Source organism: Brassica rapa, chromosome A07 (genome assembly GCF_000309985.2).
Source record: "Brassica rapa cultivar Chiifu-401-42 chromosome A07, CAAS_Brap_v3.01, whole genome shotgun sequence".
Classification (NCBI taxonomy): Eukaryota; Viridiplantae; Streptophyta; class Magnoliopsida; order Brassicales; family Brassicaceae; genus Brassica; species Brassica rapa.
The window spans coordinates 21116758-21143089 of record NC_024801.2 but is presented as its reverse complement, the minus strand read 5'-3'; the positions used below and the strand labels follow the sequence as shown (position 1 = coordinate 21143089).

Below are 26332 nucleotides of genomic sequence, written 5' to 3'. Positions count from 1 at the left end.
TTGAGAGGAAAGTAAGGGAAGTGTTTCATCGGAATGTCGGAAGCGGAACATAGGTTCTTGATTCTGTTGTAAAAGTACATGGTTAAAATAAATTATTTGAGTATTTTTTGAGAGAATTGTTCTTTTTCTAATGTATAAAAAATGTTAAATAGTAGTATTCACATCATTATGGTTTGATTAAGTAAACAAACATTTTTTATTAACACTCGACTATATTATTGGAGCTTATGTGACCATCTTTTTCTCTCCATTCCTTGATTTCATTCTCTTTCTTGCTGTCCAAGCATTCAATCCATTATAAGCAATTTAAATAGATTCAGAACATAGAATGGTCTTGGGAGGAGGAGATGGACCCTCCTTCGGCATCAGGGACAAGTACATCAACATATAACAAAACCGAGTGTAAGAAATAGAATCTAAGCAAACCGGCCTTCATATACAGTCAAGAAAACTTATTACATCGGTTAAAACTTTTGGAGCCCAGTTTAATGTTGAGGTACAACAAAAACAACCCTTCCTATGCAATAACCAGGCTTAAACATATAAGTAGCAAAAACGAGAATAATATGCCTCAGAGGTAGTGACAATTGTGATTAAATTCATCACTATACAATCTGATGAAAACACATCAATAGATATACATCATAGGCACAACTAACAAGCCTAAATTAAAACAAAGATTCAAAAATATAAGTGCATCAGAGAGATTCCCATTTAGACGTTAATCATCATTACACTTTTCCCCAAGGAGAATCTGATGTCCCTGTCTTTTTATCGTCACTTGCACTCGCACAAGACTGGCATAAACTAGAAAACTAAACACTTACCGCATATGCAACTAGTACCTTTATAAACAAGAAAACTAGTGAAGAATGCAACCCTAAACTGACGCAGAGGATAAAAAAGGAGGAATAAGAATAGCCTCAGAGTAGTTTAGTTTTCCTGGAGACTTAGCTCTCAAAGTATATTTAACACCATCACAGGCATTCAAAAAATCAAACAACAACAAAGAACTATACACGAAAACTCATGGACGACAAAAGATCAAATTGTTTACAAATCCCTCGAGTGGACAAGACTAGGGTTTCACGAGAAGTTGCTCTGTTTTGTCTCTGTAGAATCCTGATGGCTTTAAATAAAAAAAAAGGCAGAGGGAGCGAAAGTTAGGTCAAAAAGGAGGTTAACAAATCTGAATGGGCTTCCTTGTATGAATATGAAGATATGCAAGACCCGTTAGAAATTTTTAAAGGCCCAAACCAAATATTCTCTTAACAGTGCAGAGATAAAATGTTTTTATAGATAGTTAAGAATTTAAAATCCCTCTAATAACATAATCAACCAGCTTTAAAAAAAGAGAGTCAAAATCCATTAATGTTTCTTTATTTTGCACCAACCAGAATGACTCGAAAGAGGTCATTTAGTATGTTCTGACTTCTGATCAGACATTAATTTGAATCACTGTAGCAATACATACAAGTTTTTGTAGTGTACATGTCTAGGTATGTTGTGTGTACATACATGATATTCAACAGATCTGTATATATTCTTGTGTGTCAGTGTGAGTATTGTATAATACAACACTAGTACTTAAAATAAGAAGAGCTTTTATTTTGATGAGCATCATGTGATGTCTCCAACACTAAAGGCTTGTTTCCACAATCAACGGTAGAAATCAAAAGAAAGTGATAAAATTTCCACAATCTCCTCTACTTTAATATTTATATCTTCTTCCACGATAAACCCTGATCTTTAAAGAAAGATCACATATGGGTGTTATATATATATCGGACAAAGATTTGCTTGAAGAAACAGAGCAGAAACAGAACACGTCTTCTGTTTTTTTAAGATGGCGAGAAGACAACTCTTAAAGCTTCGAACATTCTTGGTTTTAGCTGTTCTGTCTCTTGTGATCGTATTGAAGCCTGTCCTAGTTACTCCAAGTCTGTAATACTTCTCCTTCAGTCTCTCTTAACCTCCTCAAGTTTCTTCTTCTTTGTTATGTTTCTTTCTTGCTTTAACTTCTTGCTTATTACAGAAACTGAGAAACAGATCGGCTATGGAACCAAAGGACAAGAATTGAATGAGACTACTCACCTGGTAAGAAACCACTCCACACATATACACAAACGCATACAATGTGAGTAAAGACCGTATCTCTTCTGTGTTTTGACTCTTGTTCTTGATTTTTTGTTTGTTTGTCTGAATGGTTTCATTAGAGACGAATTGAGATCGATCCCAAGAGAAGAACAAGGACACGGAGGTTGATGGATGTTGAGGAGATTAACGATTATCCAGGATCAGGTGCTAACAACCGTCACACTCCAAGATCATATTGCCCTGATTGCTAATTTATTATAATGTAGAGCACCTACAAAAATTGTACTAATAAGCACTATTTTATATGCTATGTATCAAGATTTAACATGATGGAATCTTAATCTAAAAGGCTATGCGAAGATATCAAATATTATTTTAAGACTCCAACTTTATGAAACCCATGTCTAGAAAGGTCACTTTTTCGGGTTATGTAATTAAACGATTTCGCAATTAACTTTAGCTAACGTTATGTCATCCACTGAGCTACTGTTGTTTTAGTTTTATTTGGTGGAGATTGGAGTGGAGGACACAACAACCACCTCAACGCATGATGATATCTTTACTATTATAAGACACACAACAGAATATGAAGATATTACAGAAACAACACATTATTTCACCAAACAAAAATGGTAATTAAATATTTAGGACAAACGTGACTCTCCACAACATGATCAACAAAATATACATAAACCGAAAATCATTATATATAATTAAGACATCAATCAGTTAGTTATCGTCGGGAGAAGGAGCAAGATCCGGGGCGGGAGAAGGAGAGTCGGAAGGACCGTCGTCAGCACGCATGAAATCAAACCTTTTGATGAGAATATTAGCAACGAGCTCGTTCGCCTTATCGGTGGGATGATACTCATCCCAAAACACATACTTGCTTCTGTCTTTACACAACGTCGACGCCGGAATACATGTCAGCGCCGGCCGGATTTTGTAGAACGAGCAACACGGCGAATCCGAGTTATCGAATCCTGTGTATAAATAAGTTAATTAACCCGATGATTGTAGAAATGAACTAAGAGAAAAGGTAACATATATGATATATGCAATTAAGTTATCGCAACTAGTACAACATTTACTTCTATTAACCAGATTGATTTTTTTTTATTTTTTTGCATATTATGATCATAATATATAATCTTTCAAATTATTTTGGAATTTTTGGTACAACCGTAGAAACTAAATTGTGTGTGTGAATAGTGAGATATTTTAAATAAATAACGGTCATGTCTTGTATATTGTTTTTCACATCTCAATAGTGAGAATAATGTGATTTGCTATGCTTAACATTGGGTCCCTTAAGCATTCATTACATTTACCAAGTCTTCATATTTAGATTAATTAATTATTTAAATTAACGTTATAAATAGTGGTCATGAATTTTGTATTTATGTATTTTTATTTTATTTTGGTTATATATACATACCGTATTTTTGTGGGTTGGTGATGACGTCGTTGACAAGGTCATAGGCTTCACCAAACTTGTAACTTGCATTTGGGAGCTTGGTTTCGAGATCTTGGAGCATTGTGGCTGCAGCTTTGTTGAATCTCTTAGCAAGATTACTAGCCTTGTTTTGACATTGACCATCGAAGCTTAAAGCTCTTTGAAGTGGGATACAACCCATTGGTCCTAACCCAAACACCATTAGCTTCCTCGCTCCCAAACTATGCAACACCTAAAACACCATATCACAAAGAATATGTATCGGTCGATTTATAAAAATAAAAGTATGTAATAAAGTGTTTGTTTAAATACTAACCCTGAGTTGAGAATCAAGTGTTTCCATTAAGTAGTCGACGAATGTTTGATCATTGTACTTCCAAGAATCGCCATAGACAGGCATCAAGTAGTTGTTAATAAAGTCATTGCTGCCTAAAGCGACGACGTATCGAGCTTGTTGGAAGAATTTGTCTGCTTCTTGTTTCCCTATCTTTGCCACAATTACATCTTGTGTCCCTTGGAATAATTCTATTTGCTTCCATAGAGAAAATCTTTGGATCTTCACAATGAAAGCAACAACACAATAAAAAATCATTTATTTGAAACTTATTCATTTAAAATAATAATGAGACTTACGAAGTAGCCACCAGTTTCATTCAAGATTCCACCACCTCCTGAAGCATAGTTCACTCCATTTTCAAGTATAACATCTTCATTCATTGATGGATCCAAAAAGGCTACTGGTCTTGGTAACCCAATTTTATCACCTGAAAATTCAAATAAAACCGCTATATAAGAAAGTAATGCACATGATATACCACGTTCGTTATATAACATGCACACATGACTTACCTATAATGTCTGAAACAGTTCGGCCATTAGTGAACCTTCCATTAGGCAAACCATTGCCAAAATCTATACCATAAAAGGGCAGATTCGCCTGCGCTAAGCTCCTCGGTAGGTTCCTATTGTTGCCTACATCAGACAACGAGTCCCCAAATATAAACTGGACGATCTTGCAATCGTAGCCGTCGGAAGCATTGAGTCCAAGAACGATGAGCAACACGAATATAGCGCAGAAGTACTTCATGTCGCACAACAAAATCAAAATGTGTGTTGATTGAGAACGATTTGTTTGGTGGTTTATAAAAGGGGGTTTGGAGGTGAAATATAAGACAAGTAAGAAAAGTGAAGGTAGATTTTGAGTTGATGAACCAACTGATTTTGTATATTATTTTTTGTTTTATGTTTTATTCAAACCTACTTTCAACTACTCTTTCCTCGTGTTGGTGTCATAAGTTGTAACCGTTTCTTGTCCGTAAATTCGTAATTTTGTTTCTCTTGGGAACTGTTTTGTTTTCGTGGGGTAAATAACTTCAAAGCTTTTGTGACAACATAATAATTTCAAAGTCTAGTTTGTGAACTCCATAGAGAAAAGCTATTCCGAGTATTTTCTAGAATTTCAATGTTTGGTTCGTCTGTAATTTCTTCTTTTAAGCTACTATTAAATCATGGATCTAATCAAGCCCAATGGACCGAAGATAATACTCTGGCTCAAAGAAATTAAGGTTAACCGTTGGACAATTAGAGAAATGTTGGTAAGTTTAGGCTGTTTCCAACCAAAACAGAGTAAACACAAAGGAACTCTCCGTCATACTCTAAAATCAAATGAAAACGAAATAAAAAGTCAATTTTTTGTTTGTTTTGAAATAACCAAATGTCATTAGCTCAATTAGACAAGTAAAATCTTAAGACAAAACTTAAAAAAAATTAAAGAAGACAAAACTAACATTATTTTGTTATGGTTTCAGCCTTTTAGGCATTGAAGATTACAAATTTACTCTGACTCTCTGAGAACCTCCTAATAATTTAAATGAACTGAAATATCTTTTGGACCTTTGATATATCCATGCAATCACTTTGAGTAAAAAGTAGTACTAATACAATACACATATGTATATGTTCATAACTTCATATATAAGGATGAAACTTTATTATAAATCATGGGAATCTTTTTATTTATGTTTTCCGAATTGATTACAAGCTATTAGTGAGCTACAAAAAAAAAAGCTATAGCCCACCAAAAAACGATCCAAAACAAGCAAATACATAGTGTGTCTGACACGGATTATATATAATGTGGTTGAAGACTTTTTCTTCAGTGTGTCTGAGAAACCGTTTTAAAGACAGAAGAAGAGTTAGTAGCAAAACTTTTGCTTCTACTCTTTCTATGTCTTGGATTCGGTACTTTCTCAAGAAGAGACAAAACCTCAGGCATGGATGGTCTAACCTTAACCTCTCCGATACATTGTAAGGCCAAGAAAGACATCATAAACGCCGCTTTCTGAGGGTATTGACCCACAAGCTTAGTGTCCATTATCCTAAACACTTTTCGCTTGTCCCGCAAGTAAGGTTTCGCCCAGTCCACTAGGTTTTCTTCTTCTCTTGCCCTGCTTTTGTCTATGGCTCTTCGTCCTGAGAGAATCTCTAGCAAGACTACACCGAAACTGTAGACGTCACATCTCGTAGTTAGATGACCTGACGTGGAACAGAACAGAACAAACCAAAGTGTTTTAGAAATTTTCCTGTTATGTGTTTATTTGTACGTACATTGAATCAGTGAGTAAACAGAAACCTGTAGCTAGATATTCTGGAGCTGCGTAACCTTGTGTACCAATGACTTCAGTTGTCACATGTGAACGGTCATCTTTTGGACCTTCTCTGGCCAATCCAAAGTCTGAGAGTTTGGCGTTGAATCCTGAATCGAGAAGGATATTTGATGCTTTGAAGTCTCTGTAAATGACTTGGTCCTTAGCATCATGCAGGAAACATAGTCCTCGAGCCGCACCAATCGCGATTTTCATACGTAGTGACCAAGAAAGCACATTGGAACCTCCTAGAAGGAGCACAACTCAGGCCATGAGGAATGTAGAGGAAAAAACCATAAGTGTTGGATTTAGAAAAGAGTTTCTTTACTTACTTTCAAACAAATGATTTTCCAAGCTTCCATTAGGCATATACTCATAGATAAGAAGACGGTTCTCGTCTTCCAAAGAGTAGCCAATCAATTTCACCAGATTTGGATGATGCAATCTCCCTAGATAATTCACTTCCCTCTTTGGAGAAAACAATATAAAGGTAAAACGTTTTTAATGTATTAGCCTCTAGAGAAAATCCAAGGCTGGTCCTAGGCAGAGCCGGACTTGACCTCATTCATGCAAAACATTTGAATGGGCTCCTACTTTTGTGGAGCCTCTTTTTTAAAAAAGAAATATTTTTTTGTATATGATAAATATATAAATGTTTAATGTAAAATAGAAAAATGATAAAAATAAACAGATTTTAAAAATTATAATTATATAAAAAAAATTATAATAGACTAAAAATATTCTTTTAAATTTTTAAGTAAACAAAAAATGTTTTGCTTTAAAAAAATGTTTTGCCTTAAAAAAAATTTCAAAAAATATCTTTAAAAAATTAAATATTTTTTTTATTTTGGATAGGGCCCCCGGAATCAAAAGTCCGGCTCTAGGCAGAACCAAATAACATATTTGCTTTAGCTTCTAAATTTTGAAGAGTTAATGCACATACACCGTATGATCCCCAAATTGTCGATTATTTTTAAAAGACTAGCCTAAAAATGTTTATAGCCTCCTTATATTCAAGATCTGGCTCTGAGAAATTATAACAAAATATTGAAAATAAGCTTACCTGCCACTCCTTGTGGCCCTGAAACCCTTCAATTTTAAGCTTCTTAACAGCAACAGCGAGGTCCATTCGAGGTCCACCATTAATACAACCCTTGTAAACAAACCCGAACCCTCCTTCTCCAATGAGACTCTCTGGACAGAAGTTTCCTGTAGCGTTCTTTAGCTCTTCTAACGTAAAGGACTTCAAATGTTGGGGATGCATGACGTCTCCTTCTTTGCTCGGTGCATGTAGAGCGCTGCTAGCTTCACTCTTTCTTGTAATCAGAGGTTTTAAACTCCATGGATACGAAAGATTGGAGATTCTTTCAGAATCACTATCACCTTCTGAACCATGACAGTGCCACATTCTTACATCAAAATGGGAAACTATGAACAGAAAAGTTAACTACTTCAAGAACATGGTGTCATGGCAAATTAATTATGAGTATAGGCAAATGAAACATTGGCATATGAGTTAATATACATAAACATAGAGTTCCCAAATTGTTAATACCAAAATCTTATTTAAATTTGTACTATATGTTTATAGTTCTCAAAATCTCATCACTGATCCTGCATGGGGAATCGAGCTTTGTCTTCTTCTATCATCGTCGAATCCAAAAACTACAAATAAACCTAATCCCCTAAATAACCTAAGAAATGCATTAACTCACAAGATTCCGAGAAACCCTAGAAGATTCCAGTATGAATATAGTTAATTGAAGAAGGAGATACATAAAAAGGTTGAGAAGAGCTTACGTGAAAAGGGTTTCGACTTCACTGAGGAGACAACGTTTTCACCCTTATTATCATTCTTCTTTGAGCAAGATTCAAAGCAATTCCCCATGTTAATCCTATATATGGTCTAATTATATAAAACCCTTGGACAAATGTAAAACGCTATAGATCGATCTTTCGCACCGTCGTCTTCACCGACGTTCTTCCTCCGGCGAAAGGAAGAACGTGGAGATTAGAGTTGGTGGGATCGAAATGTGTTTGGATTCCAAATCGATTCAGAGTGCTTGAAATATTTTGGGCTGGGAGATTAGAGAAGCAAAGAAAATTTAATTAAAATTGGATAAACTATAATTAGAGAGAATGCATAGGGAGTTTCCGTGTATTAACTTCCTGTCAGAGTAACCTATTAATTACCAATTGACTAATCCTTTGTCACGTGCAACTCCCGTGCCAGACTCTTCCCATGGATTTTCAATATTTTGTTTTGTTTTCAGTTTATTAAATTATCAACTTCCCTTTTAGGGTCTGACTGGTTCAACCGCAGCGGTTGCGGTTGCGGTTGCGGGAGTTTGCGGATGCGGGTGGTTGCGGTTTCTAGCGGTTTTAAGAGATTTGTACGACTGGTTCTGCGGTTAGAAGTTGATGCGTTTGCGGGATACTTATGACTGGTTAACTATCAAATGCAGCAGCAGTTAAATAATAAATTAACAATATTTACATTTTATACAATTATAAAAATATCAAAAATAATAATATTATAATAAATATAAAATTTATATTTAGAAAGTTATAGTTTAATTTTTTTTAAAAATATAGAAAATATTTTTATTTTAAAGATTTATAATATTAATTAAAATTTAATTGATATATTTTAGCATTTTTATAATTTCAATTTAATTTTTTTATTGAATTTTTTATTTTTGTATTTATATTGTTTTGGAAAAAAAATAATTTTTTTTTGTCCTCCCGCAAACGCCCGCAACCGCAAACGCTAGCTGGAACCAGCTTTTGAATTTATGAGGTTCAGAGCGATTTGGAGCGCTTTGGAGCGGTTTAGAGCGGTTTGAGCGATTGTTGCAAAACGCCAGCAACCGCTACCAACCGCAAAAGCTGCGTTTGCGGGTGGTAGCGGGAAAACCAGTCATACCCTTAGTTAAAGAACTAAATTATTTATATTGTGATCTAAATAATACATACGTAACCTATTGCTTTTTTTTTGGAACAAACATATTTCCTAAAATTGAAATAGGCCTTGGGCCAAGGTTTACCCTACTAATAGGCTTAATAGGCTCGTTTAGCTAAAATATCGGTCTCAACATTTTTATCACGACGAAAATGAGAGATAGCGACGAATACAGAGGCGATCCGCTGGATATTATGGATGATTCCGTTGATTTTCTTAGTCTGCATGTCGTTGTTGATTACTCGGATGAATATGTGTAACCTATTGTTTCATTTCGTTATTTTTTGTTATCTTGTAATATATGATAAACGAGTATAACTATGAATAAAATTAGATGGACCACGGGCCCACAGTTTAACGTTCATTACTATTTCGTAATATGTTATGTAAGATTTTCATGTTTGAAGAGAAATATAATCCAAAAATTTATTATATAAGCTATTTAATTATGGGGCAATATAAATTATTGGCTAACTCTTCGACCAAGATAATTTGGACAGCAAATGCTAAATTAATAAAAATATATTTTATCAAAATTTCTAATTTTCAATCTGTATTAATAGTGCAGTTTAGTCTCATAACATAAAAAGAACAACTTTAAAAAGGGATTAGCAAAAAGACCATAAATACATCATAGTTCTGCAAAAAATACATTCCCTTCGTGATCATTCAAAAATACAACTAGTTTAAATACAATTTTCCAAAATTAATTAAGTATCATTTTTAATAATGTTGAAAATTTTCACTCTAAAAATGAGCGTTAATCACTTAAGTTTTAGTATATTACTACATGGATGATTGGTTGCATTGTAGATACCTAATTTAATTCTTATTTACGGTCTTTAAAAATAACAATTATAATTTAAATCAATTTTTAAAATTACAGCAAAAAATAACAAAAATGCCTGTAAAACTTCTATTTTCTAAAATAATATTTTATAGGTTGAAAAACTACAACAGATACATCTACAATAAAAATTACACAGCCAATTTTTATAGCACAACCAATCACGTCTTATGTTGAAGTAACACTGTAGCAGTCTCTTTTATTAGATTCAGTTTACCTTGGTGTTAATATTGTCTTTGAAAAGCAGTCCACCAAAATGGCATTTCATGAAATCTCTTACTAAAAAATGCATATGGGCTACTTACAAGAAGAAATAAAAAACAATATGAAAGATGAAGTAGGTGTTCTTTCATATGCATGTAATTTTTTTGTTAAATCCTCTCATTTGTAATGTAATTTATTAATACTCAAAAATATCTTGTAAAAAAAGGATATATATTCGGTGGGAAGGAAAGAAGACTACAAAAGTAAAATATAACAAGATTGACAAAAATGAATTAATTAGGTCATGTCATAAAATTTGCAGCTTTTTTGCTTCATTTGAGTGCATAGCGTCAAATTCACCCCATACTTTGTTGTCCATAAACATATAATCTTACAATCCTTCAAGATGCTAATACGCGGATATGACATTGTTTTATCGATGCCTCGGTCTCAAACTAATTAATTACTTTATTAATTAATTACCCCATAAACTCATAATGGTTACCTATAGTATACTATTCTGTCCCCAAAGGTATGGCATTCGACAATATATTGGAAATGACTCAAAGTCATTTAGTCGGTATTATGTATCTTAAATTTCTGAATATTTCTTGGTTTTGAAATAAGAATTCGTTAATATTTTCGAAGAATTGTAAGGCTTCCACTCTTTTTTTGAACAATTGTAAGGCTTCCTCTTATCGCAGTATAATATAACATGAAATTGTTAAAGTAGTATGTTTATGTTACAAATTCGTCGTTTTATGTAAGATCTCTTGTTAGGAATGCTTTAAATGACTAAAAGATAAATAAAGGTAAGGAATGAAGCCAAGTCTATGGGTGAACAAAACCCTAACAGAATTCGAGAAAGAGACAAACAAATTAACCGAAAATGGGGCAAAGGTTAGGAAACAAGCGAATATTTATGACCGACGCAGAAAGTGACGAACTCATAACATCAAAATCTATAAGGTCATATCATCTATAGAAAAACAAATCCGCATACTATTATTATTATTATTAGTAGAAAAGAAGAAGAAGAAGATATGAATTATAGGGTAAGTAAGCTTCTGATTAAAGCAGCTTGAGCAGTGTCTGTATTTGCAAGTAACTCAGATAGCCTCTCACTTAGATCATCAACCTCTCTGTGCAGATTCCTTATGTAGTTGCACGTCTCTTGTAACACTCTCGCTGCTGAAACCTGCCAAGATATAATCTATATTTCATAATTTTCATGCCATATATACATATAATATATATCAAGTAAAATTCTTATATTTAGCCTACCTTGTCAGAGCGACGACTGTCCCTGAGCTCAGGAAGAAGCTGCTGCAACTTGATAATGAGATCATTGATCTGTTCTTCTGAGATCCTTGAAGTTCCTGATACTTGCCTCGAACGTGATATTCTTCCCGACATTTCTTTTGTTTAGTTTGAATATAATTCGAAACTAGTAAGAGTATAATAGGTACTGAAGCAAACTATACTTTATGGATGAAACAGGTTATGGACTTTAGGATCACACACAGGTTATGCCGGGAAAAGGAGAGAGAGAGAGAGAGAGAGAGAGAGAGAGAGAGAGAGAGAGAGAGAGAGAGAGAGAGAGAGAGAGAGAGAGAGAGAGAGAGTAAGTCAGTAAAGATGAGAGTATGAAGGAAAAAAGTGAAGTGACGGTAGTATTTAGTAGGCTTTTTTTAATAATTGTTAATGGAAAATATAGACAAACAATGAAATTAGCCTTTTTTAATGCGAATCTTGTTTTTCAAATATTGAATTATATCCCTCCTGACAACTTTTGTTATTATATATCGATTTCAGAGAATCTCATAATTTTAATATGTATATATATAGATCTAAGTTTGACATAATGATATGTATAACCTTATTGTTGAGTCTAGCCCAAAATTTCCTTAAATTGTAAACTTATTGAAATGTTTCCAGTTTGGAATTCGACACTTGCGTTAGTACAGTTCATATGTTAGATTTTCCAAAGGTATGTTTCAACTAACTAAACTAATTATACTTTAATGGACATAAAATTTTCCAAAGGCTTGTAAAAGATGTATGTTATAGAAAAAAAAGATGTATGTTATAGAAAAAAAATTTGTTTTAAAAAGATACATTTTTTACTTTTTCAATGTATGATTTTATGAAAAATTATAAGTTTCAAAAAAATTAATGGTGTTTATTGAATTTCTATTGGTTTAAAGTTATGGAAAATTGTTATTCACAAAAAACAATGCATATTTAATGAGTTTTCTTAATATATGTGTAAAATCTAGAATATGCATCTTTTAAAAACAGAGGGAGTACTTAAGAGTTTTTATTAACTAAAATAATTAATCTTAATTCTTTAAACATAATAAAGTTTGGCAACGCCATAAAATAATACTTTATTTTAATATACATGATGTTTTTAACAAAAAATACTGTTTCGTAATTGCACAAACCTATATAATTTTAACTTTATTAAAAACAGTCTAACCAGTTGTATTTTTATTATTCTATTTATAATTAGTTAAATTAATTTTAAATTATATTTTAATAATATATTTTAATAACGGTAGTGTTTCAAATATTTATGCATTAGGATAACACATTATCTAATATAAAATAGATGGAGTATTAGTTAGTGAAATATGTATTTGGTAATCTCCTTTACAAGAGCAGACCGACCGTCTATGATATATATGCTGTTATATCTACGGTAAAAATGTTAAACTAAAAGAAGATATGTAATTGAATTTTGTGCGCTTATCAAGAGAAGGAACTATATTTTATAAGTATAATATGCATATCCATTCCTCGAAATTCGACTCTCTAAATCTACATTTTCGATATTTAGGGTTTCGTCCACCACGTCCACAGGTACTTTTTTATTCAATTATTATATTGATTTCTAACTTTTTTTTTTTTTTTTGAAACATATTGATTTCTAACTGATATACGCTTTTTCTTAAAAAAAAATCAAAGGATTATTCTGGAAATGACATTTTTCTCCACTAATTGAAATCGAAATGTTGACAGCAAAACCGAATTAATTATTATATTATTTTATTAAAGATTCTGAAATATATCTCTAAAACCTTTTTCTACGTTACTGTCTTAGTTAGTTTCGAGTTATTATTTAGTTTACATCAAAAATATAAAGTTTAAAAATATTAATTCAAAAACATGACACAATATATCTAACAAAGGAAAATTTAGTATTTCTTTTAAAGAATATTATAACATATAAAGTTATGTTATCTAGTCAAAACCCGATCTGAGAATTTGAAACTCTTACACATTTATTATAAAATTTTATAATTTTTTAAAAATAATTTGAACATCTGCTTTTATGTTAAAAGCATATAAAAGTTTTAGAAATCAATACTAATGTTTTATTGATCTTGGTCTAAAAATCCGGCCGTGCATGTAGTTTAGTGGCAAGAAGCTGTAAAATTATTTTTATATATAACAATAAATTTAATGGTAAGAACACTATATCACAAGTTTTTGAAATTAACTTTGATCATGATTTTTAAATTATACTTCCTTTGTTTTCCGAAAGTAAAATTTTGTAAAGTGTTCACGCTTATTAAAAATTTAATAAATATTTATAATTTTAAATTTTTTTAACACTTTTCAATAACTTTTCACCAATGAAATTTAATAAATTTAAATATTTCTGTTTAATGTTTTTAAAAGTATAATAAAATATCTTAAACATATAGAAAAAACTATTTTTATGGAACAAGTAAAAAATCTAAAATATCTTACTTCCGAAAACAGCGGAAGTATTTAAGAAAATACGGAGATCCTTTGAAATACTATAATTACTCACTAGTCACTAGCCATGGTTTTCTTTTGACGTCTACGTAGACACAGGTGCAATTGTGAAGACTGTAAGGAAAGGGACAAAGTGTGAGTTGTTTGACTGGTCAAAGCGTTTACACACAAAGGCACGCACACGCCCATGTTCTTTGATTAACAACACACACGTTGCATTTCGGGAGGTGCGTACACTTACACCGACCGACGTGAACACTTAAAAAGTTTAAATTCATAATGATTTTTTTTTCTTTTTGGTTTATCCTGTACTAATCTCTAAATGGATGTTATGGTTCACGGATAAACTTTTTCACTCTAGATATTTGAAGAAAAACTAAAACATGGATGATCATAATTACGTAGGCACAAAGTGAAGTGTAAATTGTAATGGAATATCTTCGAATCCGGATTGCTTAGCATTCCAGAATCCGTCTATTAGACCACGATCTTGTAGTTAATTTATATGAGTTCATTATTAATTTATTCATGTATGCACTAATCTGTTGCACCACAAAAACTCGTATCAAATCTTTTTTTTTTAAATCACGATTCATATCAAATCACCAAACAAACAGAAAATCGTGTAATTTTGCTTTTGTTATCAACTCCATGTACCTGCAGTTTTCTGTCTGTATATTGATATTACGCTAGCGCAAAAAGTTTACGGACAAATTGCGCAAAAAGTTTACGGACAAATTTTTTCTGCCAACTTTGTGTTTCTTACTCGCTTCATGTCTACATGTATATGCTATTAACTTGATACATTCCTCCTAGTTTCGTACCTGAAGAATACAGTTTCTCCTTTTTACCATATACATTTTTTCAGTCCAACATAAGCGAAGAAATTAAGGAAATATGTTTTGAAAAGATAGAGTAGAAACAACAAGAATCTATGAAAACTCGAAGTGTGAGCTGTGGGGAGCAAAACAACAAATCTCAGATTTTAATACATTGGAGAAATATATGGCAATATACTTTTGATTCATTAGATGCAAATTCCTTGTATCTTGAAGCGAGCCTTAGGTAAAAGTCTTTTAGAATAATTGTAAAATTTATTTAAAAAAAAAACTTAACTGATACTGCTTTATGTACAAACTGAACTCCGTTATTAGAAATTTTCTCAAATATGTGTATTTAAAAGTACATTCTTAAACCTTCACTAATATATATTATGAATACCTTGCTGAATCTTAATTATATGGACACTTACCAATATATGCTTGAATATATGTAATATCTCTCTAAATTTTTAGGATGATATTCATGTATTTAATATCTAAATTTTAGAAAGATATTATAAATATTTAAAATATCATCGTAAAATTTTAGAAAGATTTTTTTATATTCAGTAATGTTTTTTAAATATGCATTTAAATCAAATTTAAGAAGATGTCATACATATTTAGAAAAACTTTTCTAAATATGCATAAAAGTTACATTCAATATATTTCTGAAAAAACAAAATCAATTTTATTATTTTAACTTTTAATATTTATTTATTATATATTAAATAATTAAGTAAAACATGTAATTAAATATACAATTGTATTTTTATCCACTTATGAAAGTTATTTTTGAAAACTTTTGTCCTTGAAAGCTATTCATAGAACAAAAACTAAAAACTATTTAGGAAATTAGCCATTTTTCCCGCTTATATTTTAAATTTAGATTTTTATTTACGAATTGGTTTTTTGACCCGAACTCTTTTTTGACCCAAAAGTTCACGATAAAAGTTAGAGCTCTTACAATTGTTAGGATCCTTAATAGATTATTATATATATAATTCATTACACAATTAAAAGAATTTTATATTAACATAATAAATTTTCCATTGACTATAACTTAATGATTATATCTATAAGAGTAACCAATTTTATTTTTAGCTTTGTACATTTATCTAAACATATACAATAGAAACTCAATAAGTTAATACTTGATAAATATAAAATTTTTTCAGTTCCAAGTTAGACTGATTTAAATATGACACAAATCGATAAGATAATAAAATAATAATTTTTTTGTTTATCATATGAAAATAATTTATAGAAATTTTTTCTAAAATAACCATTTTTTAGATTTTTCGCCAAAAGAGCTCTCAACGAAAAATGACCAAAAAAGTTTCATTGAAGGATAAATAGACAGTTATACCCCTATGGTTAACTAATATAGATTAAATGTTTTGATTTGAGGGGTTGGGTTTCGGAGGTGGGGTTTAGAATTAAAAATAAAATAATAAGTACTAAAATTTAAAAATAAAAGTTTTAAAATAGTTTCCAAAATAAAAGTTATTTTTTTCTTTGGAGGTTCTTTTGGTGATTTTTTAAAAAAAGTTCAGTGTTCCCTGAATTTATATGTATATTACAATTTATATAAAAACTATCGTGTCATTTTTATATTCATAATAAAATTATCTTTATGTTTTCTTAATATTTTAATATATTTTTATGATATTTAGTAGAATTATATCTAAAACTATATTTAAATTCTATGAAACATATATTATATACACCATATCATATGATAAAAGCTATATGAAAGTTGCATTTGAAAATTTTAATAGTGCATATATAGTAAAATCAAATATATTTTATATTTTACAAAATTATATTTTATAAATTTATAAAATACTATACTTCTAACATTATTAATTTATAGAATTTTTACTGTATCTCTATATTCAATATGTGTTCAATTTTATACATTTGGATATTTTAATATATACTACTTTAATTGATAGTGAAATTATTACGAAATGGTTCAAATATCGAAATTAGGTGCATGTGACTCATTCAAATGTGTACTTATAAATCAAATTATGTTTGGTTCATTTTATCAATCTGATAAATGTGTGCATATATACATATATATTATTTATTTATCTTTAAAATATTTTCGATAATTATTTGGCATTAAGAACAGGTTGATATTGATTATTTAGATATAGCAATTTAGGACATATTCCAATATTTACTCTGGATCTTATCTATTTTGGTATTTCTAAATTCAGATGGTTTCAGACTGAATATTCGGATGTGGATATTTAATCTATCCCTAATACTTTCTAGAACTTCGAAAAATGATATTTTGATTGGCAAGTTCAATTCCATAAGATATCATCGTCCATTACCCTTTTCTATTAGTCATGTTAAAGTCTATATGTTGTTGGCCAATTGACTTTTGTTGGTGAACTTTCTCAAGGTTTTGATAGCTTTAATAAATATTTATATAATTTATTACATAATTAATAAAAATTATATTAATAATTTTAGATATATTTATTAGATTAGATAATTTATTATATATTTAACAACTATTTTTTGTATTAACAATTTTCAATTTATTTATTATATTAAATCATTATTATAAATTAATACTAACAAAATTAGTCTAGAAAACATAATTTTTAGGACATAAACAATAACTTATTATGCTAATTTTTGAATTAATGTAATAATAAATATTTGTGAAAAAATAGGGGTCAGAGGTGCTGCCCATAAATATATGAAAGAATTGCTGCTACACCACCACCTAATCCTCACTCAGGAGCTGACATGGTACTGTGGAAATCGATCATGACGAATTAAAGCCCGGTTACTCTTCACTTCATACTTGGAACTATTTCAAAACAACGTAGGAAGCAATGCCACGGAGACCACTGGTCTGGTTCAGTCAAGCAGCGCCTAGACATTTCTTTATGGTATAGCTTGCTTTTCTTACTCGCTTATCAATTGGTGACAGAATGAGAACATGGGGCACAACTCAAGACTGCATGCTCTATGGAGAGATAAATGAAATTAGAGACCACTTGTTTTTTGTGTTCCCCTATTCTTTTACCATCTGAATGAACACAACATGAGGATTAATTGGAGAAGTCATAACGCCTGATTGGGATGACACGGTTGCTGCACTCATGATTCCAGCTCGGTCTCGTATTGACACAGTTCTCATGAGGATGACCTTCCAGATTGTGTTATATGCTATCTAGAGAGAAATAAATTTAAGACACCATGGTGGAGCTTGGATTTCCGAAGATAAGCTCAGCTCAGCAGAAGCACTGGGAAAATCCCGCAATCGTATCTCCTTACTGCACTACGCCGTGAATCACCTCCTTAGCAGGCATGCTGTGAAGATGGTTTGACGTTAACTTAGTATAAGTTTTTACATTGTTTCTTTCTTTTCTTCGTAAGTTATCTATTGCCCTCATATTTTTGTAAATGCAATCTTTTGATCAATAAATTTGGTATTAATAATAAACATATACGAAAAATGTCTACATATGCGGATAAACAATCTAGTATACTATTAAAACTTATGAAGTAAATTAATTTAGTTCTATAATTTTTTCATAGTACTATTGTTTTCAAAATAAAATAATTTTTATGCGTATATTAGGAAAGATAATAAGATAATAAAAGATATTAGAGACATCTTCTCGATTATTCTATATCAAAACATCCAACAAATATGATATTTATTGTGTTAGGATTTGAACATGATAAGAGAATTTTGAGTATCTAAAGATAAAATTTTGAGTAGGAGACTTTAATTAAATAGCAGACGAGTATAAATATATATACAAGGTCAACCAAAGCAATCAATCGCAAAATTTATTGACTACGAAAAGTTAAATATATTTAGAACTGACTACTTTAGAGAGATAAGATCTAATTGTACATTTTTATTTTATAAAAAGAGATTTGATTTCTGTTTATATTTAAAAATAAAACAAAGAGAGCTCAGATGAGTTAAATGGAGTCAGCGTGTCTCTAGCGGCACATGATCTTTAACTCACAGTGAAGATTAAGCTTAACTTCACGAGCGTTCCATTCTTGTCACAATCTTTCCTTTTAGTTCAAAACTTAAAATCTTTTTTGTTTTTTTCGTTTTAATGCTTGTTTAGGTTCGTCTTGTTCCCTCGTTTTTTTACGTTAGACAAGAAATTAATGCATGCTATTGAATTGAGTATAATTTATGTTTTATAATAAACATATATATATATATATTGATGAATCCATTAATTTTTATAGTATTTCAACACTATATTAATACCTCTAAATTATTTACGGGAACTGACTCCAGAAAAATATATATAGGCTACAACTGGAATGTAATTTTTATGAATGGAATTACGTGAAATTAGCCATTCATAAGAATTCCAAATAAAAACTACCAGTTACAAGGAAACAGCAAACTTTTTGATTCCATCCATTCCTGTGAGATAAATAAAAAAAAACTGTAAATTACGTTAAAATTCTTTCACGATGAAAAAAGTAGAGGAATAGAAAGAATGAGAGGAATGAAATAACTTAAATATAATTGGATACAAAATATATATTTCATTCATTTTATCCCTCAAATTAGAGTCATTACATTCCATTGTATCCCATTTATTCCAATTCTTTTTATTCCATACATTTCTAAAACAATTTACCAGTTATAGCCATAGTTATTCATAATTTAAAAATATTATAATCATTAGATGATACATATGAGCACTTCCAATAGAGATTTTACTCATGGAGTTATTAAAATGCATATAATGTTTTAAGAATGTTGGATAGAGTTTTTCACAAAAGTAGTGGATCTCATATCTACATACACTTATATAACATATACATATATACATATGTATTTTAAGAAGTCTAATGGATATAATTTTCAATGGAGGTGGTCTAAGACCTTTAATAACTAACTATATAAACATAGTCGTGGTCCGACGGATTTGAAGAGGTGCTAAACACTTTGAATTAAAAATCTAGTATCTCACATATTTGTTTATGTGCTCAGGCAGTATGAATATTTTATTTCTAAAGTAAAACTGGGTCTATCTGATATAGATAGACAAATCCAAAAAAATTAGTTGGACCACGGCTCGCCAGAAATCTTCAGATTATCATTTTTAAAAAAAAATTATTATAGTACATAGAAATGATTTTGGTTATAAAATTATTCGTCAATGTTTCTAATTAAGTAATCAGAAAATTATATTTGTTTCTCTTAAATAAAATTGTCATCTGTAGTAAAATATAATTTAAATCAACATTTCTTAAATTAATGATTCTTTAAATTATAAAATTAATATGTATGTATAAATTAATATAAAATAAGATTTAATACATGCTAGTTAGAATCAACAAATTAAATTATTTTATGTCCTTAGTTTAGAAAATATGTTTTTCTTACTACAATATATATATACATAATTTAAGTAAGACTTTTGTCAGAAATTTTGAATCTCATATTCTGAGGCTCCGAATGGTAACATTCGTTCCGTACCGCACCGCAGTTAACATTAACAAAAATCTTTACATATACCATATATCTATATGTTTTTATAACTGTCAGAACCGCACCGCTCAATCCGCTGTTACCATTCGGAGCATGAATGCAAAGATGCTTAAATAGTAATATGATTTGATCTGCATTTAACTCTTAACTGAGCTAAAGTGTCCTGTCTCTGCTCTTTGACACCGACCAAAACAAGCTTAATCGTATAGTATTGTTACAAAAACGTGATCCAGCTATATATTATTAAACTAAACCATTTTTAAACATAACAATTATCATCTAACAGCATATTTTCTACTCTGTACTGTTTTCTTTTGCTTAATACTATTTGTCGATCAATAATAAAAACTGCAATGTACAAAACTGCAATGTGGCGAATAGTTTGAAGGTTGAAAAGGGCAACCAGCAAACTCCTTGTTATACAAAAGAACTGGCAGACTCCATTTATAGGATGCGGTTAATTATAAGTTTATGACTTAGGATGAGTCCCAAAAGCCTATCAACTCTGAATTTGCACATGGAGTTAATCAACCAACAAAATCATTTTTTTCGAATGCGTTTACGACGAAGAAGGCAAAACAAAACAAGACACTTTCATCTTTAATCATTATATAGAGAAGGAATTTCAGTATGACATCTTGTATTCTAGGAATTGTGTGTGCGCTTTAGTATTAGTGGAGTTTGTGTTTCTGAATTAACCAATCGTAAATCATGTGTTGTAATATCATGACATACTTAACAAAAGCGTTAGTTCACAATCTAGCGGGACTAAATTTGATAAGATGTTTTTTTTTCTCTCTGTCAAGTCCGATAGAGCGGAGAGTTGAAACTGTTATTTGCTTATATATAGCTGCCTAATTAGTGATCTCTCTATGCTACTTCAGTATACAAGTATTGTGCTTTACAATAATTAATAACTAAAGTATATATATATATATATATATATAATATAGATTAGTCGTGTTAATTCCGTAATAACTCTAAAACTAGGAAAAAACTCTAAGACTAGGTGTCTAGCATATAGCCATATAGTGATTCAGTTATTTGACATGTATATATATGTGCTCTACCGAAACAAATCATTAGCATATATGTGAATAGAATGAAGAATCACATTCATGTATTAGAAATGATTATGCTGATTTGTAAAACTTAAAAATGTAAAAATTTTGACCGAAAATAAAGTCTAGACTGCTTCCAAACGTAATTTATGTGTTTATATGAAAATATTTGATATTTTTTTCACATTGTTGGAATAGGTTTTCTTATTGCTGTGTAACATGTAAAACGCCAAATACTAAAATTATACTTTCTCTCGGCTAGTATTTGGAGTAAACGTTTAAAACTAACAAATGAATTTACCCAAAACCTGCCAGGCGAACGAGGTGAAAAACGCTACAAAACTGAATGCATGCACATTTTGTAAAAGAGAGTGTCGAAAAATATTCTAAATGTTCACGAAATTTAATTTATGTTTTTGAGCATTATGTATTCACGAACGTTATGGTACCATGCGTTGTAATTCATAACTTCCCCTAAATGCTCTACACTTCTTGACATTCTAATTGGTCACCATTCATAAATCATAATAAACAACCAAAATTAAGACAGTAGGTTACTGGTTTTAATGTGTTTGATCTAAACAATCAAATCTCGGTCGCTCTACATTATGTAGATTCGTTTTCTATGTTACAACTTGGTATTTATAAACCCCAAGTTGCCATCATTTTAATATTAATATGATCGATAACGTCCACCATCGTCTAAGGTTCTTTTTTTCACAATTTGCAAATTTTTAGATTACATTAATCAATAATTAATCTCCTCGATTGTGTTCAAATGATTGTAACGAGACAAAAGAAAAAGCGTCCTAAAGCAAAGTAGTTGCACAGGGTTCCATGTACTCGTGGGGGTAAATATTTATTGTGACTTAATCTATAGTCTCGTTCGTTCAAGTTAAAGAAACAAGATTTTGTCGCGGATTGATCATATTTATTACAAAAGTAATGCGGTGTTTAGAAGATGGAGGTGTGGTCCTAGCTCAAGTAATCAGAAGTAAAATTAAGTGGTAGGTCAAATAACATAGCATAATAATCTTTCTTTGCTACATAAAAAAGCAGAAAAGATGCTATACCTTGCAGAATATTCTCAGTTAACAACATATAGGCTATTGCAACCTGCATCTCTAGACTTTAGATTTAAGTGGAAATAAATTAAAACGCTATTGCCTATTAGTAGCGTGCTATAATAGAAGTGTCAATTCGGACTGGTCCGGTCCAAACCCGCTAAGCCCGTAATATTTAAGTCTAGCTCGGCTTTTATAGGGCTATAGGGCTTTTCGGATTTTTTTGAACTTTTTAATACATATGAATTTTCATAAAAATAGTTAAAAAAAAAATTAAGTTTAAACTTTTATTCTTTATCAAAAATGTTTTATTTTTCGTATGCTTTAAAAACATATTATAAACATACCAAATTTAATAAGATTTAAATAATCAAATATAAATTAAAATTAAATATATATATATAAGAGAATGCAATTTTTGATAAATATGGCAAACTTTTCATTGTATTTTGAAATAAAAAAATATGTTGTACACAAAAGAAGAAAGTGTATTTGCAAAATTAAAAATATGACACTTATAATGATCAAACAATAAAGTGCATTAACAACTTTTATATTTACTTTATTAGAATTTGGATAAAAATATTAAAATAATATGTCAATATTAATAATGGTTTTGATTATAAGAATGATAATATTTAAGCTAAAGTATAAAGTTTTGGGTATTCGGACCGGTCCTATCCCAAACGGATTTATGTCCAAAATACCTAAAATTAAGTGGGCTTAGCCTGAAAATCTCATATTTTTTGGGTTTATAAAACTAAGCCCAAATCCAGTAGTTTTTAGTCATGTCTATGTGTTAAGAAGAAGTCTTATGATTTGTTTTTCAGTTGATTTAAATATTGTCTTGAAAATTACAGCAAAACTGATGAGATAATAAACGGGCTAAAGTCTAAGAATAGATCCAGCCCGTTAAAAGAGCTAGCAGGATAGGGTCATAAATGGGCTGTAAGACCTAAGTTGGTTTCATATTCTGATCTCAAACTCCTGATTGGTTCAATCCAATCCAAAAGACCGAAACTCAAAATCAATTATGAAGAACCAAACATTTTATATATAATTTATGCTTTGTTAATCTTTAAGTTTTGTGATAGGGATTCTCTTTGCAAATTCAGTAATATGTATAAATAAAAAACAATCAGTAATATTTTCTGTTAGTGAGATGATTTCATGATAAAATTAACAAAATCTAGTTTATATATATATTTGTTTTATTAAAATGTTATTGTTAGAGATTCATAAGTGGTAGGAAGAGAAGAAGAAACAAAACTGAACAATCAAAATAGGATTAGGACAAAATCCAAAACAAAACATTGACGTGAAAAAGCAAAAAAGGAAGAGCTTTAGTTGTCCGAAGCAGAAACACGTGTAACAATCCGCCGTTAACGTCCACTACCAACGGCGTCGTCAAACTTTTATCGTAAATACCGAAACTACCCTTCTCCACACTACTCCTTGTCATCTTGGTATAAAAAAGTAGTAAACAATATAAATTCATCAGCTTTATTCTTGATTTAATATTGTAGAAATCACCCCACTGGTTCATTCGTGCATCTTTTTATAACCCCCAAAATTATATATAATAAAATATAAAAAAATGTAAATCACAGCTCAAATAAGCTACCAATTCAGCTAAAATGTGGCCGTGGATACAAAGATGATGAATGAATATCATCCCTAGCCACTCAGAAGCTGCTGCATCCACACAAGTTTGTTTTTTTATTTATTCTTTCTTTCTTCTTATTTTATGTGTCTGCTCGATTTGTTGAAAACCATCGGATCTAAAGTGGGGTTTTGTCTGAATATTTCAGATCTTCAATCGACTTTGATTGCAAGACGAGTCGGAGGGTTATTCTTAGGTGAGCTTTGATTTTTGTGGATGACCCTTTGTAAAAGTTCAGATCTTTTTTAGATTTAGTAAATGGGTTTTCGAATTTGAGATCCGATGAAATGATTGTTCTTTGATTCTATTGGTGAATTGCTTTTGATCTGATCGTATTGCTTGATTTAGATCTTGTCTTGTGGATTGTTAATGATTGCTTCTTCTTTTTTTTCTGATGATGTCAGAGCTAATCTTTCACTGGTCAAGAACTGTACTTTTTCATCTTACTGGTCTCACTCAAACGTTACTATCATCTCTACAGTTAAATGAATTTTCATTGGATAATTGATTTAAAAAAAAAACAAGATTCTGTTATAGAGTGTCTTTCTCTTCTCTTCTGTTTCTTGGATGATTAGATTGATGGTTCTTTGATTGTTTTTCTTAGCGTTGTCTCATCATGTTGGAGGCTCCGAGTTATCTGGTGTCAAGGGACTTGCCCTCTTCATGTGAGGAAGAGAGCAAATGGATATACAACGCTCACTGCGTGCTTCAGCTCTCCTTGAAGAAGCGTTTGTTGGATGATACAGAAGGAAGTTACAGGAGCAAAATGCTACGCGTTGATGAAACCTATCAGAGGTCTAACCAAAGTCAGCAAGGTGGTGGTGATCAACAGATTCCACCAGTAACTACGCTTGACCAAAACGCTCTGCTCAACTGCTTAGCTCACTGCTCCTTATCTGACTTCCGCTCCATCGCCTCAACGAACAGAACCTTCCGCTCGCTCATCAAGAACAGCGAGCTCTACAGGCTGAGACGAGCAAAGGGTATTGTTGAGCATTGGATATACTTCTCCTGCGTGCTCTTGGAATGGGAAGCTTATGATCCAAACGGAGACCGATGGCTGCGTGTGCCCAAAATGACAGTCAACGAATGTTTCAAGAGCTCGGACAAAGAATCTCTTGCTGTCGGTACTGAGCTTCTTGTCTTCGGTAAAGAGATCTTGTCCCATGTGATTTACAAGTATAGCATCTTGACCAATACGTGGACGTCAGGTATGCAAATGAATGCTCCTAGGTGCTTGTTTGGTTCAGCTAGTCTAGGTGAGATCGCTGTTGTGGCTGGAGGATGCGGCCCTCGTGGGCAGATACTGAACTCTGCTGAGGTTTATAACTCGGAGACAGGGGAATGGACCGTGATTCCAAGCATGAACAAGGCGAGGAAGATGTGCTCGAGTGTGTTCATGGATGGGAACTTTTATGTTCTTGGTGGTATCGGAGAGGGGAACACAAAGATGCTTATGTGTGGTGAGGTCTATGATCTGAAGAAGAGGACATGGACAGTGATACCTAACATGTTACAGGGAAGCAACGGAGGAGGAGGAGGAGCAGATTCCTCTGCAGCGGCAGTGTCAGGGGCGCCTCCGCTTCTAGCGGTTGTGAAGGACGAGCTTTATGCAGCCAACTATGCTCAGCAAGAGGTGAGGAAGTATGACAAGAGGTGTAACGTGTGGAATAGAGTTGGGAGTTTGCCTGAGAGGGCTTCTTCGATGAACGGTTGGGGAATGGCGTTTAGGGCTTGTGGAGATCAGTTGGTGGTGGTTGGAGGGCCTAGGGCACTTGGTGGAGGGTTCATAGAGATCAATGCTTGTGTCCCAAGGGAAGGTGAGGCACTGCATTGGAGAGTTCTTGCTTCAAAGCCATCAGAAAGCTTTGTGTATAATTGTGCGGTTATGGGATGTTGATGAAAACTTGAGAGCCCATTTCAAAAGTTGTTGACTTCTTTATTTAGGGGTTCTTACATGTTATTTTAAACACTTCTGTTTTGTTTTTCTTCATTGTCTTTGTGGGGTTATGGTTGTTTAGGCATAATCTTGAACTGAACAAGTTTCAATAAAATTTGAAGAAGATTTAAGAAGAAACTTCATGTTGTCTTTATCTCTCAACACTGTAATTTGGTTCCATTATTAGCACTCCATGTGGTGAGATGTTTAGGTTAACTAGTTTTACTATTATAAAAAAAAAATTAATTTGACAATACACAAAAATAAGAAGTTTTCCATCTCTTATCTTTAGATTT

The 26332-nt window shown here is 31.5% G+C and overlaps 5 protein-coding genes and 3 non-coding genes across 10 annotated transcripts; 2 read left to right on the top strand and 6 right to left on the bottom strand.

Annotated features, from left to right (window-relative positions):
- Positions 1-526: 526 nt before the first annotated feature.
- On the bottom strand, positions 527-610 carry LOC117127021. The gene has a single exon (XR_004449781.1). It is a non-coding gene; the product is annotated as a small nucleolar RNA snoR17 (small nucleolar RNA).
- Positions 611-692: 82 nt separating this feature from the next.
- Positions 693-788, bottom strand: LOC117127009. The gene has a single exon (XR_004449769.1). It is a non-coding gene; the product is annotated as a small nucleolar RNA R44/J54/Z268 family (small nucleolar RNA).
- Positions 789-915: 127 nt separating this feature from the next.
- LOC117127007 lies at positions 916-990 on the bottom strand. The gene has a single exon (XR_004449767.1). It is a non-coding gene; the product is annotated as a small nucleolar RNA Z267 (small nucleolar RNA).
- A 603-nt stretch (positions 991-1593) lies between these two features.
- LOC103830699 lies at positions 1594-2513 on the top strand. The gene is made up of 3 exons (XM_009106513.3): positions 1594-1940; positions 2036-2097; positions 2217-2513. Exons 1-3 carry the CDS (start codon positions 1847-1849, stop codon positions 2346-2348), a joined length of 288 nt encoding a protein of 95 aa, XP_009104761.1. The 5' UTR covers positions 1594-1846; the 3' UTR covers positions 2349-2513.
- A 124-nt stretch (positions 2514-2637) lies between these two features.
- Positions 2638-4934, bottom strand: LOC103830698 (GDSL esterase/lipase At1g74460). The gene is made up of 5 exons (XM_009106512.2): positions 4403-4934; positions 4187-4317; positions 3870-4109; positions 3536-3785; positions 2638-3080 (listed from the first exon to the last, which is right to left on the bottom strand). Exons 1-5 carry the CDS (start codon positions 4638-4640, stop codon positions 2827-2829), a joined length of 1113 nt encoding a protein of 370 aa, XP_009104760.1. The 5' UTR covers positions 4641-4934; the 3' UTR covers positions 2638-2826.
- LOC103830697 (probable serine/threonine-protein kinase PBL18) lies at positions 4728-8634 on the bottom strand. The gene is made up of 5 exons (XM_009106510.2): positions 7999-8634; positions 7262-7626; positions 6531-6666; positions 6186-6446; positions 4728-6088 (listed from the first exon to the last, which is right to left on the bottom strand). The coding sequence occupies exons 1-5, from the start codon at positions 8084-8086 to the stop codon at positions 5709-5711; spliced, it is 1230 nt and encodes a 409-aa protein (XP_009104758.1). The 5' UTR covers positions 8087-8634; the 3' UTR covers positions 4728-5708.
- A 2478-nt stretch (positions 8635-11112) lies between these two features.
- LOC103830696 (transcription factor PRE3) lies at positions 11113-23381 on the bottom strand. 2 transcript variants are annotated; one of them, XM_033275164.1, is made up of 3 exons: positions 18670-23381; positions 11496-18142; positions 11113-11409 (listed from the first exon to the last, which is right to left on the bottom strand). In XM_033275164.1, exons 2-3 carry the CDS (start codon positions 11625-11627, stop codon positions 11260-11262), a joined length of 282 nt encoding a protein of 93 aa, XP_033131055.1. In that variant the 5' UTR covers positions 11628-18142; positions 18670-23381; the 3' UTR covers positions 11113-11259. The 2 variants fall into 2 exon arrangements, with proteins under 2 accessions (XP_033131055.1, XP_009104757.1); XM_009106509.2 differs by having other exon boundaries at positions 11496-23381.
- Positions 23382-23868: 487 nt separating this feature from the next.
- Positions 23869-26174, top strand: LOC103830695 (F-box/kelch-repeat protein At1g74510). Of its 2 annotated transcripts, XM_009106508.3 has the most exons (3): positions 23926-24143; positions 24246-24293; positions 24702-26174. In XM_009106508.3, exon 3 carries the CDS (start codon positions 24714-24716, stop codon positions 25995-25997), a length of 1284 nt encoding a protein of 427 aa, XP_009104756.1. In that variant the 5' UTR covers positions 23926-24143; positions 24246-24293; positions 24702-24713; the 3' UTR covers positions 25998-26174. The 2 variants fall into 2 exon arrangements, with proteins under 2 accessions (XP_018508856.1, XP_009104756.1); XM_018653340.2 differs by lacking the exon at positions 24246-24293 and having other exon boundaries at positions 23869-24143.
- The last annotated feature ends 158 nt before the right edge of the window (positions 26175-26332 follow it).